At 51.6% G+C, this 15,217-nt stretch overlaps 7 protein-coding genes across 7 annotated transcripts; 3 read left to right on the top strand and 4 right to left on the bottom strand.

Moving 5' to 3' along the window:
- Nucleotides 1–555: 555 nt before the first annotated feature.
- On the bottom strand, nucleotides 556–2,766 carry ALT_9662 (GMC family oxidoreductase; the record flags this gene model as incomplete). Its single annotated transcript, XM_089600661.1, has 7 exons — nucleotides 556–602; nucleotides 667–801; nucleotides 859–1,444; nucleotides 1,502–1,612; nucleotides 1,670–2,237; nucleotides 2,298–2,350; nucleotides 2,404–2,766. 7 exons carry the CDS (start codon nucleotides 2,764–2,766, stop codon nucleotides 556–558), a joined length of 1,863 nt encoding a protein of 620 aa, XP_089455158.1.
- Nucleotides 2,767–3,060: 294 nt separating this feature from the next.
- ALT_9661 (uncharacterized protein) lies at nucleotides 3,061–4,307 on the top strand (the record flags this gene model as incomplete). The annotated part of the gene is made up of 2 exons (XM_033564223.2): nucleotides 3,061–3,431; nucleotides 3,509–4,307. The coding sequence occupies 2 exons, from the start codon at nucleotides 3,061–3,063 to the stop codon at nucleotides 4,305–4,307; spliced, it is 1,170 nt and encodes a 389-aa protein (XP_033420114.2).
- A 665-nt stretch (nucleotides 4,308–4,972) lies between these two features.
- Nucleotides 4,973–6,132, top strand: ALT_9660 (short-chain dehydrogenase TIC 32, chloroplastic; the record flags this gene model as incomplete). The annotated part of the gene is made up of 4 exons (XM_033564222.2): nucleotides 4,973–5,512; nucleotides 5,579–5,765; nucleotides 5,824–5,937; nucleotides 5,990–6,132. 4 exons carry the CDS (start codon nucleotides 4,973–4,975, stop codon nucleotides 6,130–6,132), a joined length of 984 nt encoding a protein of 327 aa, XP_033420113.2.
- Nucleotides 6,133–6,352: 220 nt separating this feature from the next.
- On the bottom strand, nucleotides 6,353–7,842 carry ALT_9659 (FAD-dependent oxidoreductase; the record flags this gene model as incomplete). Its single annotated transcript, XM_033564221.2, has 2 exons — nucleotides 6,353–7,481; nucleotides 7,550–7,842. 2 exons carry the CDS (start codon nucleotides 7,840–7,842, stop codon nucleotides 6,353–6,355), a joined length of 1,422 nt encoding a protein of 473 aa, XP_033420112.2.
- A 1,043-nt stretch (nucleotides 7,843–8,885) lies between these two features.
- On the bottom strand, nucleotides 8,886–10,852 carry ALT_9658 (putative monooxygenase Mb0916; the record flags this gene model as incomplete). Its single annotated transcript, XM_033564220.2, has 5 exons — nucleotides 8,886–9,056; nucleotides 9,115–9,763; nucleotides 9,820–10,538; nucleotides 10,599–10,744; nucleotides 10,804–10,852. 5 exons carry the CDS (start codon nucleotides 10,850–10,852, stop codon nucleotides 8,886–8,888), a joined length of 1,734 nt encoding a protein of 577 aa, XP_033420111.2.
- Nucleotides 10,853–11,304: 452 nt separating this feature from the next.
- Nucleotides 11,305–12,442, bottom strand: ALT_9657 (Zn(II)2Cys6 transcription factor domain-containing protein; the record flags this gene model as incomplete). The annotated part of the gene is made up of 2 exons (XM_033564219.2): nucleotides 11,305–12,155; nucleotides 12,259–12,442. 2 exons carry the CDS (start codon nucleotides 12,440–12,442, stop codon nucleotides 11,305–11,307), a joined length of 1,035 nt encoding a protein of 344 aa, XP_033420110.1.
- Nucleotides 12,443–14,460: 2,018 nt separating this feature from the next.
- On the top strand, nucleotides 14,461–15,217 carry ALT_9656 (DUF3237 domain-containing protein; the record flags this gene model as incomplete). Its single annotated transcript, XM_033564218.2, has 5 exons — nucleotides 14,461–14,542; nucleotides 14,607–14,641; nucleotides 14,698–14,834; nucleotides 14,884–15,002; nucleotides 15,060–15,217. The coding sequence occupies 5 exons, from the start codon at nucleotides 14,461–14,463 to the stop codon at nucleotides 15,215–15,217; spliced, it is 531 nt and encodes a 176-aa protein (XP_033420109.1).

The raw sequence follows: 15,217 nt of genomic DNA, 5'->3' as shown, positions 1-15,217 counted from the left end.
CTCACAATTTACATTACAAATGTTGTTCCCATCACGGGACCGGCTCTGGCTTAGTCGGCCTACTACTTAGCGAGCTAGCCCCTATCTCACCGCTGGTGAGGCTTCCTAGACAGAGAATCCACCCGTCTCCAGCACGTCAGTATCTATTAATATCATTACTCTCTTAATTACTACAATTCATAGTATTCTAGACTTGAATATACAGTAAAAGGGGAGTCTAGAAGGCCCTACCCCCCAGGTAAATATTAATGCCTTTCTTATGTGACATGTCCCTCGGACCCTCTCTCTTAAGCAATTCTAGATAATTACAACCCATACCCGACTAGGGCACTAGGCCACATAGGATCTAATAATAATAATCAATAATTAAAGTCTCTAGTTGAATATCTGCTGCTTGCTCCGCACGCCTTAGGTGATTATAGACTGGCAATACCTAGTATTCAAACTCCAAGTAGCACTCACTATGTAACCCAAACCACTACAGTCTACAAATATCCTTCTCTATTACACTGGCACAAATCCAATGCCCCTTGGCCTTATGAGTAGTCTGTCACATCATTGACCGTCGAGGATAGACTCGGCAATCTTCTCCGCGAACATGTCTGGCATCCATCTTGTTAGTCACCACATCTTCAGAGTTTGGCCTAGTGAATCGGAAATACATACAGACAGTGGCCATGGGGAATCCGGGAGGCACAAACGGGAAAGCACTGGCGTCGACGACGCGCAGCCCGGTCACCCCACGCACACGGGCCCGCGAGTCGACCACTGCGGTGGTATCATTGGAAGCCCCCATCTTGCCTGTAAAAAAGTGATTAGCGGACCTGCACCGCTTGGATAGGTATATAGACCACTTACAGGACGAAGTAGCGTGGTAGATCAGACTCATATTGTTCTTGAGCCACTCAAGAATCTCCGAGCGAGTTGTCACGTTGGGCCCAGGCAGATATTCTTCCTCGACAATCGTACTGTTGAAAGCAATCTCGCGAATCCGCTGAAGAGCGGCAATGGCCTGTTCCTGATCACCCTCGTCAAGGAGCCAGTTGGGGCTGATGATCGGAGGATCAGCAATATTCGCGCTCTGGATGGTCAGATTGCCCCGGGCAGAGGTGGTGAGCAGGGCCGAGCCAATGGTGAGATAGTTGTCATTGGGGCCCAGGTCGGACGGGTATGAGCCATACTCCAAGGAGAGATAGTTGACCTCGGGCCAGTCTCGGGGAAAGGTGTCAAGGAAATCCCGGGTGGACTGGCTGAATTCCTGACGATAGGACTCCGGGAATTTCTCAAATGCCAAAGCTTGGCCTCCTCCAATACTGGAGAGCAAACCCGTTTGGTTGTACAGATATTCTTCCACTCGGGCCGCAGAGAACTCGGCATTACCTGCAGCCACTTGGGTACCGGTGGTCACATTGACCTTGTACGACAGGGCCATCCAGGGTTGGTCCTACAGCATACTCATATGATTAGCGCTGCGCTATCGCCAGCAAGGAGAAATTCCTACCCTCGCTCCCTGACCCACTCCGGGCAGGTCCACCACAACGGGGATGTTATACTTCTGCAGAGTCTCCGATGGGCCGATGCCAGACAGCAGTAGAATCTGGGGAGAGTGCCACTACCGAGAGATAAGTATTAGTAGAAACAGAACGATGTTACCGAGTAGATGACTTACGGTACCGGCGGAGACAATGACCTCCTTGTTCGCATTGAGCTGATACTTGAAGTTGGCCACCAACGAGTTTGTCTGTACCTCGACGCCCGTGGCGCGCTTGTTCCCATCAAACAGAATCCGAGAACCCATCGTTTGTGGGTACAGTTTGATGTTCGAGTTCTGTGCCGCAAGCTGCAGAAACGAGGTTTCGGAGCTGCTGCGAGTCGCTTCCTTGGGATCAATGGCGGCCGTGATAGTAGCATAACCAATCAGCCGGCCACTGTTCAGTCCTGGAATCCGTTCGAATCCGAGCTTGTCGAGAGATTCTTCCAGATACGGGCCGTAGGGACCGAGATAGTTGCCGTACGATACTTGCAGGGGTCCTCCACCGCTCTCAAAGGCCGACGCATCGTAGGAAATGTTGAAGGATGGATCGATCTTCTCATAGTTGGGCCGGGTGAAGTTGCAACTTTTCTTGTACGCAGGATACACGTTGTCCCAGGACCAGAAATCATCGCCAACGACCTTGGACCATTCATCGAACGTGCCCACGGTGGCTCGCGCATATCCCATGTAGTTCGAGGCTGAGCTGTTTCCGAGTCAATTCATTTCCTGGTGATACAAGATCTAGGGACCATTCTCCACTGACCTTCCGCCAAAAGTCTGGCCGGCAACATACATGATCTCGCGACCATTGTAACCCTGCATTGCCATCAGTATGCCAGGCAAAAGCCCCCATCTGACAGTTGACCTACCCCTTGAGGTGCAGTCTTCAACCCGAAGTTGGTCAGGCTTTCGAGAGAGCCCCCCACAAAGTTGGCCAGCGCCGAGTAAAAGTCATAACCGGGAACCTGGGTGCGATTCGAGTTGAGGATCTCATAGAACGAACCGGCCTCCACCACTGCCACCGAGTAATTGGCCGGGTCCAGGGCGAGTCGTGCGGCAATCGCATTGCCCGCTGTACCCCCTCCAACCACGATGTAGTCATAGGTGGCATTCACTCCGGGCTGGCCGAATGAATTGCCGAAGAGCTCTGTAACGCCGCTGGGAGAAAGACCCACGCCAATGGTGGCCAGGGTGGTGGGGAGGAAGCACAGAGTGTAGAGAAGGGTAGACATTGTGCCTGGTTGCATATGCAAATCCGCCCGATGCAGGCTCATGCATGAATTAGCGACAGGTACCTGCGTCTACCCTTGACAGATGGAATCATGGGATATATATATTGCTGCAGTTGTCTCGTGGAGAGCCTCATCTTTCGGTGAGTTCGGCCCGAGTTGCTGTGTACAGCGGGACGGAATTGCCGGACTATTGGCATAAATACAGGACAGACGAGGGGGCTGGGATGATGGCAGTAATTGCAATAGCATCTCACGTGTATTTTCTAGCATACGAGACCTCCAAGCCACATCGCCATGGCACCAACAACCCTCGGCCACCTGAAGCCGGTTCTATACATGCTCAGTGTGTTAGGGACGTACCATACTTGGGGCCGGACTGTCCTGGATGGGTCACTGTCCCATCTGCTTACGGCTCTGCATGGATCGAAACCCTATGTGCTGCCTGGAACCGAGTCTCCACTCCGAACGCGCATTACGGGCATCTACTGGCCAATCGATTATCTCTTGGATGTACTCATTGTGTTTTTCTGGGAAGCCGTGGATGGATCCCATCCGGCCACTTCAGCCGTCGGCATTTACTTCTTGGCGCAGTATTTTAGCGTGCTGACAGGGGTATATGTGGATAGCCTGAGACTGGGCCAATCCGGGAAGACGACTCCTACTCGGTGGGTTCTTCTCTTCTTTTCGGCGTGATTCTGTCTTTTTGATGCTTGATCCTGCTGACACTCGGATGCCAACTCAGGACGATGCTGTGGCTACTGCTGTTCCAACTGTCGGCTATCGCCTGTACGGGCCCGTTCTGGGCTCTCTGGTACCTTGCTAACAGTCCTTTGATTATGAATGGCATTCCATTCGAGGATTTGTGCAACAAATCCAGAGCCCCGGCCCGCCAAATCATACTGATTCTTCCTAGCCTGGTCCTGGGTTATCTTCTTCCCGCGGTAGCTATGGGGCTCCCCTCCCCTGGGCTCGTGTCCAATGACTTTCAGCAATTGGCACTGGTGGCGTGGAACATCTTTCCGGTCCTTGTCTATCTGACCATGCAGGTCCTTCACGTGCTCCTACCTGCTGGCACGGTGAATAAGGAAGATGCTACTAGGAGGTCTGCAATCCGCATTCTGAACGCGACATCCCTCTTGATCAGTTTTGTCGTTCACGTGGGTCTCATGAGTATCAGCATCACTACGATTCTGTTCCCAAACCTCTGGACGCCCGAGACTATCCATGAATTCCACCCGGTTTCGCTGCTAACCCCACCGGTCTCTGTTACCGCGACGCAGACAGTTGGGGACGGGGTGCACAGTTTCTTCCTCTGGGATCAAGTCTTTGGATATACATTGGGTATCCTAGTTGCCTGGTTACAGCTACGGACTGTTCTAATTGCCCGAGGTTGGTATCGGCAATGGCCATGGCCAAAGGTCCTGTTGGGGATTGTTGGTGGGGCAATGATCGCAGGACCAGGGAGCGTGTGCCTGGGCCTCAACTGGATCCGAGATGAACTGTTGATGCCATCAGCAGAAGGAAGCCAGAAAGAAGAGTAAGTGGGGGTCCAGAGGGAGCCGTGGAGGGCCTAAGACAGTAGGTTCGGGCCATCCGGGCCGAGGTGGATGTGTGACTTGATGGGCTGCAGGTGGGAAGCACAGTGTTCTAGACCGGATAGTCAGATCATTATTTTGCAATAATAGAGTATAGCCATAGCATGTACAATAAGATGGTAGGGTGCTAAGAGGCAATTCCCGTTCACATTCTCGATGGTTCTCCATAGGCAGGCGCTAAAGCGTGCTGGCTAACCTATTGCGGAAATACCCCAGCAGGCTCCCGCTGCATGACTCGTGCAAGACGAATGAAAACCCCCATGCATCCCTGTCAAGGAGTACTAGAAGCTTCCTTCTCCCAAGGTTTCTACATCCTGGAAACAAAGAGCGCCGGGGAATCCTCACCGAGACTAAAATAACGCCCTAGCCATGCAGCTACGAAGCACAAGGGAGGCGCCACATACATCACCGTCTTACTCATCCTGAGAGGTATTGAGACGTAACAGCGGTCTGGATATTGGTCATTGTATCTGTAGGCATTTCCACCGGGGACAAAGAATCTCCAAACATATATACTACTCCCCTTGAATAGCTCAACGAGCACGTTTCCTAGCCCTCGCAATCATTTCTTTTGTATTGTATCCACTGTCATACTCGTTATTATCCTCATCATGCCCGCCCCCTACAGTACTCATACCACCACGGACGAACTTGTGACTGATTACGCCCCCCTTATCAAAGGTAAGGTCATTCTGACCACGGGCGTTTCCTCAGGCTCCCTTGGTGGCTTCTTCGTCCAATCCATTGCCAAGGCTAAGCCTGAGTGGCTTATCCTGGCCGCTCGCAATGCCGATAAACTGGCCCAGATGGCAGCCGAGGTCACCAAGGCCCAGCCTGAGGTGAAGGTCCGTACACTGCAAGTTGACTTGGGCTCCTTGAAAAGCGTGCGGGATGCAGCCGCACAGGTGAACTCCTGGGATGATATCCCTGTTATTGATGTCCTGGTCAACAACGCGGGAATTATGGCAGTGGATTACAAGCTCTCCCCTGAGGGATTCGAGTCCCACCTGGCAACGAACCATCTGGGGCCGTTCTTGTTCACCAATCTGATCATCAAGAAGATTGTGGCCGCAAAGGAACCAAGAATCGTTGTTGTCAGTAGCGATGGCCATCGGTTGAACCCGTTCCGGTTCGATGACTATAATTTTGATGTAGGTCGTTCCATGACTGCTAGATATCCACCACGAACGTCTGGAACACTAACAAAGACGACACAGGATGGGAAGACGTACAACCGGTGGTACGCCTATGGTCAGAGCAAGACCGCTAATATGCTGTTCGCTATTTCTCTGGCTCAGAAACTTGGAATAAAATATAATCTCCAGGCATTCAGCCTCCACCCAGGAGTCATCTGGACCAATCTGGGCAATCATTTGGACTGGAATGTTGAGTTTGGGGAACTACGTAAGGCGATGATTTCACTCATTTCTCGCACAGATTAGCCTTTACTGACTCTCGCTAGGCAACGCGGACAAGTCTCTGGGTAATCGGGAAGGATGGAAGGATTTTGATGCCAAGCCACTGGAGAGAGGTGCCGCCACCCATATCTACGCAGCATTTGACCCAAGTCTCAAGGGTATGTCTCCTGTAAGGATCGCATTGTGTTACAGCGACTAACCGTTCGGTAGCCAACAACGGGGCCTACCTGCTCGACTGCCATGTGGCCGATCCTCTGGTAGACACGGTCAAACCATGGGCCACCAGTAGTTTCGAAGCCGAAAGACTATGGAGACTGAGTGAGAAGCTGGTTGGGCAGGAGTTTTCCTACTAGTGACGTAGAAGATGTCGAACTTGGATAATTAATTGATTGAGTCGAGACGTAGGCCCTACTTCTAGTCTGACCTCTTCTGTGGGTATCTGTCCAAGTTATACGTGGAGCTATATAATAATCGCAAGTCTAAGGCTTTGCAACTTGGACTTTATTACTACAGTATGCTCAAGCTATATCACAATTGGGTACCTTGCCTTCTGCTTGTTAGTAAATTATATAACTAAATAGACAGACTATAAGCCAAGAACAATGCTGTCAAACATCCTGCCAAATACACTGTCAACCTGCTGACAAAAGCCATCTTCTTTGCTTTGTCAGGGGAACGACTGTCTTTCTCGTCCTCCCACGCCAGCCGGCCTCCTCCAAATTCCCGATCCACTTCGACATAATCCAACTTCGGTGCCTTTCTGATCAGTTCGCCCAACTGATCCGTCAGTTTGTGATCGGCTTGGAAGGGGAGCACCCAACAGGCCAGGACTTTTGGCAGCATCCCATCCCATGCCTGGACTCTGGTGATCAGCGAAGACAGTTCCATTATCTCGTGCATCCGCTTCTCTCGGTCTCGCTGATACTGGTCAAAGACCCTCCCCAGCGTAGCCCGGCTGACTCGGCCACCGTGGTGAGCTGCCACCGTCCGTTCCAGATGGTTGCACAACACCACCACGGATTCCATTGTGGAGTTTCCCCCAAGCGCGATGTTTGGCGTGACTTTGTGGACAGAATCGCCAGCCAACACGATCCGTCCATGCGACCAGTGCTGTAATATCCCCTCTTCGAGGGAGATCAGAGAGCCCCGGATCCGCTTCTGCCAAATCTCCCCGAACACGAGCGATTCGCAGATGGGATGGCTAGCAACACTAGCGGCCAATGCTTCGGCATCTGCATCGGTATATCGTCTCCGTTCTGGCCAGCGGAACTCGTGTTCCAATCGGAAGAACACGAAGAAGAACAGCTTGTCCGGCTGCGTGAGGAACAGAAACGAATACTTATCGTCGTGCACCACCGTCATGTCTCTTTCGCCCAGTTCCGGTACTGCTGGCCCCATTCCCACTAGACATTTCCACCTGGTGACCATCGAGGTCTTCTCCTGCGCCGTGATAGCCCGCGGGATCTTCTGGTTGGCCAGGTCCCACATTCTCTGTTTAACCAGGCTGTGCACGCCGTCGCAGCCCAGCACCATGTCGCCTCGTTCGACGGTCCCGTCGTCGAGGATCACTTCGACCCCGTTGCTGTCCTGAGTCACATCACGGACTCTGCATCCGAGCTTAATGAAAGACTTGTTGGGGAGGCAATCATAGAGAATTTGCAAGAATTCCCTCCTTTCGAGGAGGAGAATGTCCTGTCCATGGCTGTCAAGCGTGTCAGCACCACTATGTCGAGGTATACTCCCTGATTTTCAATAGAAGACATAACATACTTAGCTTGAACATTCCCGAAAAAGCCACTATTGATCCAGACCTTCCCATCTGGTCCCCTGGTGATGAATCGCTCGCAGGGGCGACAGGCCGCCTTCGCCGCCTCAAGGCACCCGATCTGGGATAAAATGCGTGCTCCATGCGGGTAGATGGCAATACTGGCCCCAACTGGGGGAGCCACTTCTTTTGATCTTTCAAGCACAACGTGATCGATTCCTGCCTTCTGGAGGGCATGCGAAGCTGTAAGCCCGGCCACGCCGCCGCCTACAATGATGACACGGAAGTTGGATATCATCTCGCAGTCGTGTGTTGGCCTTCTGACCGCTGACCCTGAAATGGTACAACTCCCAGGGCAGAGGGGGGCTTATTTGTCGCCAGAGTATTTCTTGAGTCACGTTTCCAGTGACAATCTAGGCATAGGCAGTGCATGGATGAGTTCTCTGCCAAAGATGAGACAACCTCGGGCCGAGCTGGTATAAATTTTAATCGTCACCAATGAAAGCGATGATATGTCTGGAAGTAGAATAAGGACCGGTCAGAGCTCGGTCCGAAAGAAATAGTATCCCGAGCACAGTCATGTTCAGCGGTGATGAAATACGGATATTAGCCCATATCTCGACAGCTACTTGTTCCCTTTGCTTATTTCTTAGGCTGGAGCAAAAGGCGAGGTACCCAGTATTCAATCTGAGTATTAGAACACGGTTTGGAAGTCTTAACTCCATGCAGCGGTCGTTGTAGGCTCGGCCCGAGTCCACCGAGGAGTTACAGGTGGCAATGGCAAAAGAACATCTCTTGATCTCAAATTGAGGTTATATATAGTTTATCTGCAACCACCATTGCCCGTTGTATAGCTCACCTATTTTGCTTCAGCATGTAGTAATACCTGACATGAAGCTGCGTTCAAGAAATCTGGTGGCATTTAAGGCGCGGTGTAATCTATAAGGTTTAGCTTGAGGAACTTAGTACGAAGTATAAATATATAGTTCTCGAGAACGATTGCATTCACTGTATTGACGGTGACGGCTTGGATTACAGTGTCCCTTAGGTGATGGCACATGCTGAGATACGTATCGGATAGAAGCACAACTATCATGGACGCTTGGTTAGGTTAGAGAACGAGAGTTAGTCACTTAAATGGCTGGTCTCCAATGGGAGAAATGGTTGATACAAAATTTTTAAGAACAGATAACTCAGATAACTACAAGCTTGTACCAGGTTTTAAGGTTCTTATGGCTGCGGGTGTGTACAACTTCATCTTTATAGGCACCGACATTCATATATATATAGCATGATAGTCAATTTCGCAGGCTACAGAACTTATCCTCCCACTGCTACAGACTAAGATTTATGGCCATTTGCAGGACCGGATTTTGTGCCACCATGTCTTGCGAGATATTCATCAATAAACCCATTGAAATCCTCCGGCTTATAAGGCTCCAGCAGCTCAGCCACTTTATTGGTCTTGCGGCGGCTGTTCAACCCGAGGTCGTGAAAAAGAGTGTCAACGTACTACACCATCATTAATACCTCCTATCGAGCATGAGACGGACTTTGAAGGAGTACCTACCGGGAGAAACTCGTACAGAGAGTAGGGAAACTTGTGCCCCTGCGTAAGATACCTCTTCCGAGTCCAGGCATTCCACAACGAGACTTCCCTCGCCATCTCATCCGCACTAGGCAGGTCGAGTTCCCCAAGAAGATACAGTATACTCCAAAAGGACTGCACCTCGGAAACCAGGGGTGTCTGAACGGTGTGGATCTGCCCTAGGATGGCGATGGACCGGTCCCCTTTCAGTGCAAGTCCGACAGGGATCGCGCGACGATACAACCTCCAGTAGCGATGGGTCCCAATGCGGTGGGTATACTTCAAATTGGGCGGATCAGCAAGGAACGGCAGTTGCTGATCCACAGCTCTCTCGGCCTCGGCGTCATATTTCTTCCAGTTGACACCGTCGCTGGAGGACGGCTCAACGGGAGTTGATAGAGGAAGTCCCAGTTCTGCCTTTGTCTTCTCATCGAACATGCCAAAGTGATCTCCCCAGCCAGTGCAGAGGACCAGACAGTCCGTCCGTAGAGTCTGCCCGGACTGCAGGGAGAGATTATCCCCCTTGATGGTGCCAATGGCATCCCGGAGCACGGTAAGGTTGGGACTATGCAGTGTCGGCCAGAAATCGGGAAGGGTGACGACTCCCAAGCCGGAATTGGCCCAGAAGACACTAGATTAATAGTTCGTTAGCCTACGATCATGTTATATGGCGTAGGAAAAAGTCACCTTTGTCGGTCAATTTCCGGTCTCAGCATCTGAACATGATCGCCTTTGGAGTATCCCGCATGGGCGTGACTCAGGTAGGTGAGTGTATCCCAGAATCTACCGACGCACCAACGCCCCACAGGGTTTCGCTGAAACGCCCAGTATAACGGTCCTTTGGTGTTTAGGATGGACGGTGTCAAGTACGTCATGAGACGGGTAGATGCGACGGCGATTGAGTTCATCAGCCCCAGAATCTTGAATGGCAGGATCGCCAGCGGACCAGCACCATCTCGCCGGATGATCCAGGTCACCCTCTTGCCCATTGACAGAAGTAAGTAGACAGCGTCATAGGCGGATTTGGCCGCGCCAACCACAGCGACGTGCTCTACGGACGGGTTCTGCAGCATGGGGTACGAGATACCCAGATCCCGCGAGTGAATGATGGGAACTGTCGCGGTCTTGGCGCCGGGGTACTCAGGAATATAAGGAATGGATGTCACCCCCGTGCAGACGAGTAGCTTCTCCGCTATGATCACGTCTGTGGAGTCTTTGAAAGTCAGACGCCATCCATCGTCTGCCCGGGACGCGTTGGTAACGAAGGTGTTGAAGCGAATCCGGCGCAGCAGATCATGGTCCTCTGCGTATTGCTGGAGATAGTTATGGATCATGTCTCCGGTGACCCGCTCATCTTTTGCGTTCCCACCGTTGGGGGACATGGCAGTATCGGTATAGTTAAACAGCTATCAAACGAAGATCAGTGGTGGCGTTATACAAGGAATCCAGACAACGGAGTCACTCACCCCGAGCCTAACTTGGGCGACAAGGTTAGGATACACTCGGTCCCGACTCCAAACCCCGCCCACCGTGCTGTCACTGTCAATAATAATGAGGTTGGCCGCAGGTCGCAGACGAAGGTATGTTCTGGCGGCCACCAAGCCATACCAGCCTGCCATGTATTTTAGCTTCATGGCTTCACAGATGACACTTCATTAGGGAGGGCCATACCTGCGCCAATAATCGCAACGTCAACCTTCTGCACGTTGTTTGGAATCATGGTAGGCCGCGTTATCGTGGTTTAGACCGGTGGACGACAAGCGCGGTTTCCATGGGCTGCCTACATCTTGATATATCTGTTCAATCGTTGATAATGAGCCAATTAAGTCGACTCGGTCTGGAGGAGACAAAGCGAGACCAGTTACACCGAGCTGCAATGCCTGCATTGTATAGTGACCACATGAGCGGCCACACAACTCGGTCGGTTCGGCCCGAGTCGGTCAACGTCGCTGATGGTCAATGCAGTGACATTAACATGGTATTTTTGACTACAGTAGAGCACAGACTTAGACATGACAGTAAAACGTTGACCATTTTGTGGTCGATAGTCTATGTCACAACAATATGGCCCTGAAATGCTAAACAAAGAATAACAAGTAGGAAGATTGACTGAATAGAAAGACAGAAGATAAAGCTAAAATCTTTGCATGGTACAAGTTTCAGGGAGCCAGTTTATGAACGCCGTTGAAGGTCCAGCGCCGAACGAATATCATAAAGTGTACTGAAAAACGTAGTGATGTCAGCCTCTGCCGTCTGCAACTCGTGCTCTAGCAACCCCAACTTCCATTTATATGCATCGAGATTACCCAAAGAGCCCTGGAGGTTTTGGAACTCCACCCAGTGTTTTGTATTGGCGAGATTGGCTGTCTCGCGCAGCCGGGCTTCGAGGATCTCCAGAATCTGAGAGTAGTTGATATCCGGGGTCCGCCGGGCCCAAGCCAGATACTCGGCCACGGCGGTGGTCATCCCAGCAATGTAGACCTGGTTGGTGAAGGTCGCCGACACATAGCGGATAAGTTCACGGAGGATTGCGCATCCGTCGTCCAGAGGCTGCGGTGGCCCCGGCCGAGGCTGCTGCTGTAGCTGCTGTCCATTCATAGCCCGAATAGCGCGAAGGGTGGGCAGAGAAGGACTGGGTGGCCGGCCCTCCACTGGTGCCGAATCGGTGGAAATCCTTCCTGGATCAGGCATGGCTTGCTCGTCCAGTAGTGGGGGGAAAGCCAGGGACCAGGGCAACGAGAGTGGTGTCTCCTCCGCCGTACCCGGGCCCAGTACACTGGTGAAGGGACTCAGCAACCCCGCCAATTCGTCAGGACTAGGAATCGTAGCGTCGACCCCTGAGCCGTCTCCCAGGGGTGTCTCTGGTGTTGATAAAGCCGGCCGGGGCTTGTCCATGTGCGAGGAAGGCGGTGGGGAGGTCTCGATCGACGACAAGGAAGGCGTGGGAACAAAGGCTGCACCATAGCGGTGGGAGGTAGGACAAGATACAGGTGATGAACAGTTGAGCTTTGCCTCCGCTCGGGCTAGTTTGGGTTTCAGAGTTAGCAGACGGTAATTTTCGCACCGTAACCACCAGAGGAAGAAATGCACATATAAACCTCGTTCCAGACAAGCACATCTACCCACCTAGACGCTCTTGCAAGTTATCAATTTTGGCGAGGAGATCGTTCTTCGTTTGGCGAGCAGACTGCACATAAACGCATTTCTCCCCATGTCGCTTACATGTCTCGCACGATGGCTGTCCCCCATCGCAGCGGACTTTGCGTTCCCGGCAAGTTCGACATGCCATATGTCGGGACGGAGCTGTCATGGTGCTGGCAAGACAAAGGGTCCGTTCGGGTGGGATGAGGCTCAAGGAAACGGAGTGAAAATTTATCTAGAGACAGGGAGTTTCCCTGTCCTGGAATGACATGGTCATTTATCATCGTGCTGTGCAATCAACAAGGCCCGGAGAGCATTTCTAGCATGCTTACATGACGTATATTACGCATGGAAGCGATCTGCAACTGTGCAGAATAAATGGTCCAATCAGCGACAAAAAGACATCCCCGGCTGTTGGTCGAAGTTGCTCCTCAGCATGCTCCTCGACATATCCATTACAGCTAACTTGCAGCCTCAACACGCGAGCCGAGCTTCTTATCTTAGATCTGATGGACAACGCCTACAGGGGTCACTATGGAGCCATTTCTGGCTTTCCTCAGCCAGCAGTAGAGAGTATTTTCGATCGACTTTTCCCTGCCGAAAAGCATGTCACAGCGCAATATCCGGTAGAGAGATCCTCCATCAAGTGCAGTCCTGAGACCAGATGCCCCTGGCCTAGAAATTTGCGCTATAGCTACAGCGAAAAGATAGGACCGGTAAGTATATAGGCATCAATTTCCGATTTTATTCTACATCTGCATAGATGCATACAGAAGCCATTGGAAGCCTCAGTATCATAACAAGGCGATTGGCCGGTTGGGTGGGAACGGCTCCAACTTACCCCAAGTTCCAATTGACGCGCTGCTGAAGGATTCATATCCCTGTGTCGGCCAAAGGATGGTGTCGCGTCGTCGTTGTGGGGAGAGAAACCAACTGTGTGAAGGTAGACAATGCAGCTGACCTAGTCTCCTTGTTCGAAACAAGCGGCAGGGGGCGAAACCCGCTGGCTGTTAGTCACCGGAGCAGGCCAATAATGGAGAGATACTACTGGAGGCAGCAATATGTGATTTTGCTCGCCTATACTTCGTGCCGTAAGAGTCCCAATCCACCCAGGCTATCTGATCAGATTTGGCAGGACTCTAGGAAAGGTCCGGGTGGATAGAAAGCACTGCTGCTGCGACTATGCACTTTTTGCTTTTTCTCTCATGCATTGACCCTGCCTATTTCCAAGTATTTTGCATCTGGGTGGTGGTCTAGATTAATGGGAGTAAGCACTAAGCAGTAATATGACATAACCACGAGAACACGTTTCGCTTGGCAATCTCACCCCTTTGTGTCCAAAACCAAATCATGCCTATAGGATATCAAAGGGTTCCTTGCTGGATCAGAGGGATACGCCCTCCAGATCCTGATAAGGTCTCTGAGTCTAATCGTTGAAGACCGATGGAGTAACAATTGTGTTGCAGCGAGGGGAGCACGGATCCAGTCTGCTGCCGACGGGACTCGGCATATAATTATAGCCTAATAATAAAGGTGCATGGCACCATAGTATCTGACCCCTGAGGATTCAGATCCTTCAGGAGCTAGTCGCAGAAACCTACGCCATTAATTTAGAGCCGATGGAATCGTTTCGCTTCTCCTAGAACCTTCCATATGGCGACATCATCACGCGCCGACATTCCGATGGCTGCCGTGAAGAAAGCATCTACTGGGATGTTGGACGGCTGGATTTGAGCCATTTTGCTTTTATCGATTCTAACCATCCTGCAGATATCCGGAATGGGGCATATAGTGACCTTCTGGTGGATTTGCCGAGGTTACGGGCCGTTAGCTGCCGCCATCAACACAGTTACGGTGGCGTCAAAGTCAAAAGGTTAAAACAACTTTCAGAAAGCTAATTCTTTTGGACGCCGGCGAAGATTTCTCTGTGAAAATCAGATTTCAAGTACCATTGACATCAAGCTCGGGCCTCACTCCGACAAGTACAGTCGTCGTCGCCCATGCTCGGGCCGAACATGACACAGTCTCCCCGACAGTGATCTTCTGGCTCGCCCTTTGACATGCACAGAAGCAGCTCCCAGGAAAATTCGCAGCCGACGTGATATAAAGGGCATCCTCCAGCCGTCGGATACAGGGTCAAGGGATGATACAAGTCAGTCGATCGCGTAGCAAATATATCTGCCCAGGATGAGTCCTCCGATTGTCAACTTTCCCAGCCTTCAACCCGCCATTGTCTGGAAGGTCAATGCGGGTGCCGCTCACCCAGTTGGTACGTTGCAAAATTCCCCGAATGAGGGAACGCCTACACTGACCGCTGATCATTCCGAGTTCAGGACCCCGTCAGAGTGGCTCGACCTTGATACATTTCGTAAGAGTCCCTGGGCGGAGTATGTCGTGCTGGAAGGGTGACTAACAGAGGTGAAGGAAACTCCCACCGGCACCATTGAAACCGTCGAGGGATTTGAGCCCCAATTCAAAGGCAAGGTCGTATTCGGTGCTGACTGGCTCGAGTTCGATCCGGACCAGAAACATGCCCGTATCAACATGAAGGCAATTGCCACGTATGTGTCTGGTGCTCCGGTCAATAATGGAAACTGACAATGCTGCCAGAACCGATGAAGGCAAGGAGATCAGTTTTGGATACACAGGAGTCATTGCGCTCAACGAGGCGGTCATGAAGATCTTCAATCAGACGCCAGATTCGGAGAGCGTCCCATTCGGCTTCAGCAGTGAGTTTCCCTTCTGCATATTGTGATTGGGTCTCTTTGTACTGAGCAATGCGGCAGCGGGAGCACACTCTTTCTTCAGCGGTGACCCATCCTTGAAGGAACTGGAGAATATGACCCTGGTCGGCAATGGGCGAATGCTAGTGGATCCGGAGACTCGTGTGATTACCGTTGAGTCTCGCATCTCGAGGGTTATTCCTGCAACGGGATTCGATTAG

This window comes from Aspergillus lentulus (genome assembly GCF_001445615.1).
Source record: "Aspergillus lentulus DNA, contig: Alt17, strain: IFM 54703, whole genome shotgun sequence".
Taxonomy (NCBI): domain Eukaryota; kingdom Fungi; phylum Ascomycota; class Eurotiomycetes; order Eurotiales; family Aspergillaceae; genus Aspergillus; species Aspergillus lentulus.
The sequence above is the reverse complement of the archived record's forward strand: the minus strand, read 5'-3'. Positions and strand labels throughout refer to the sequence as shown.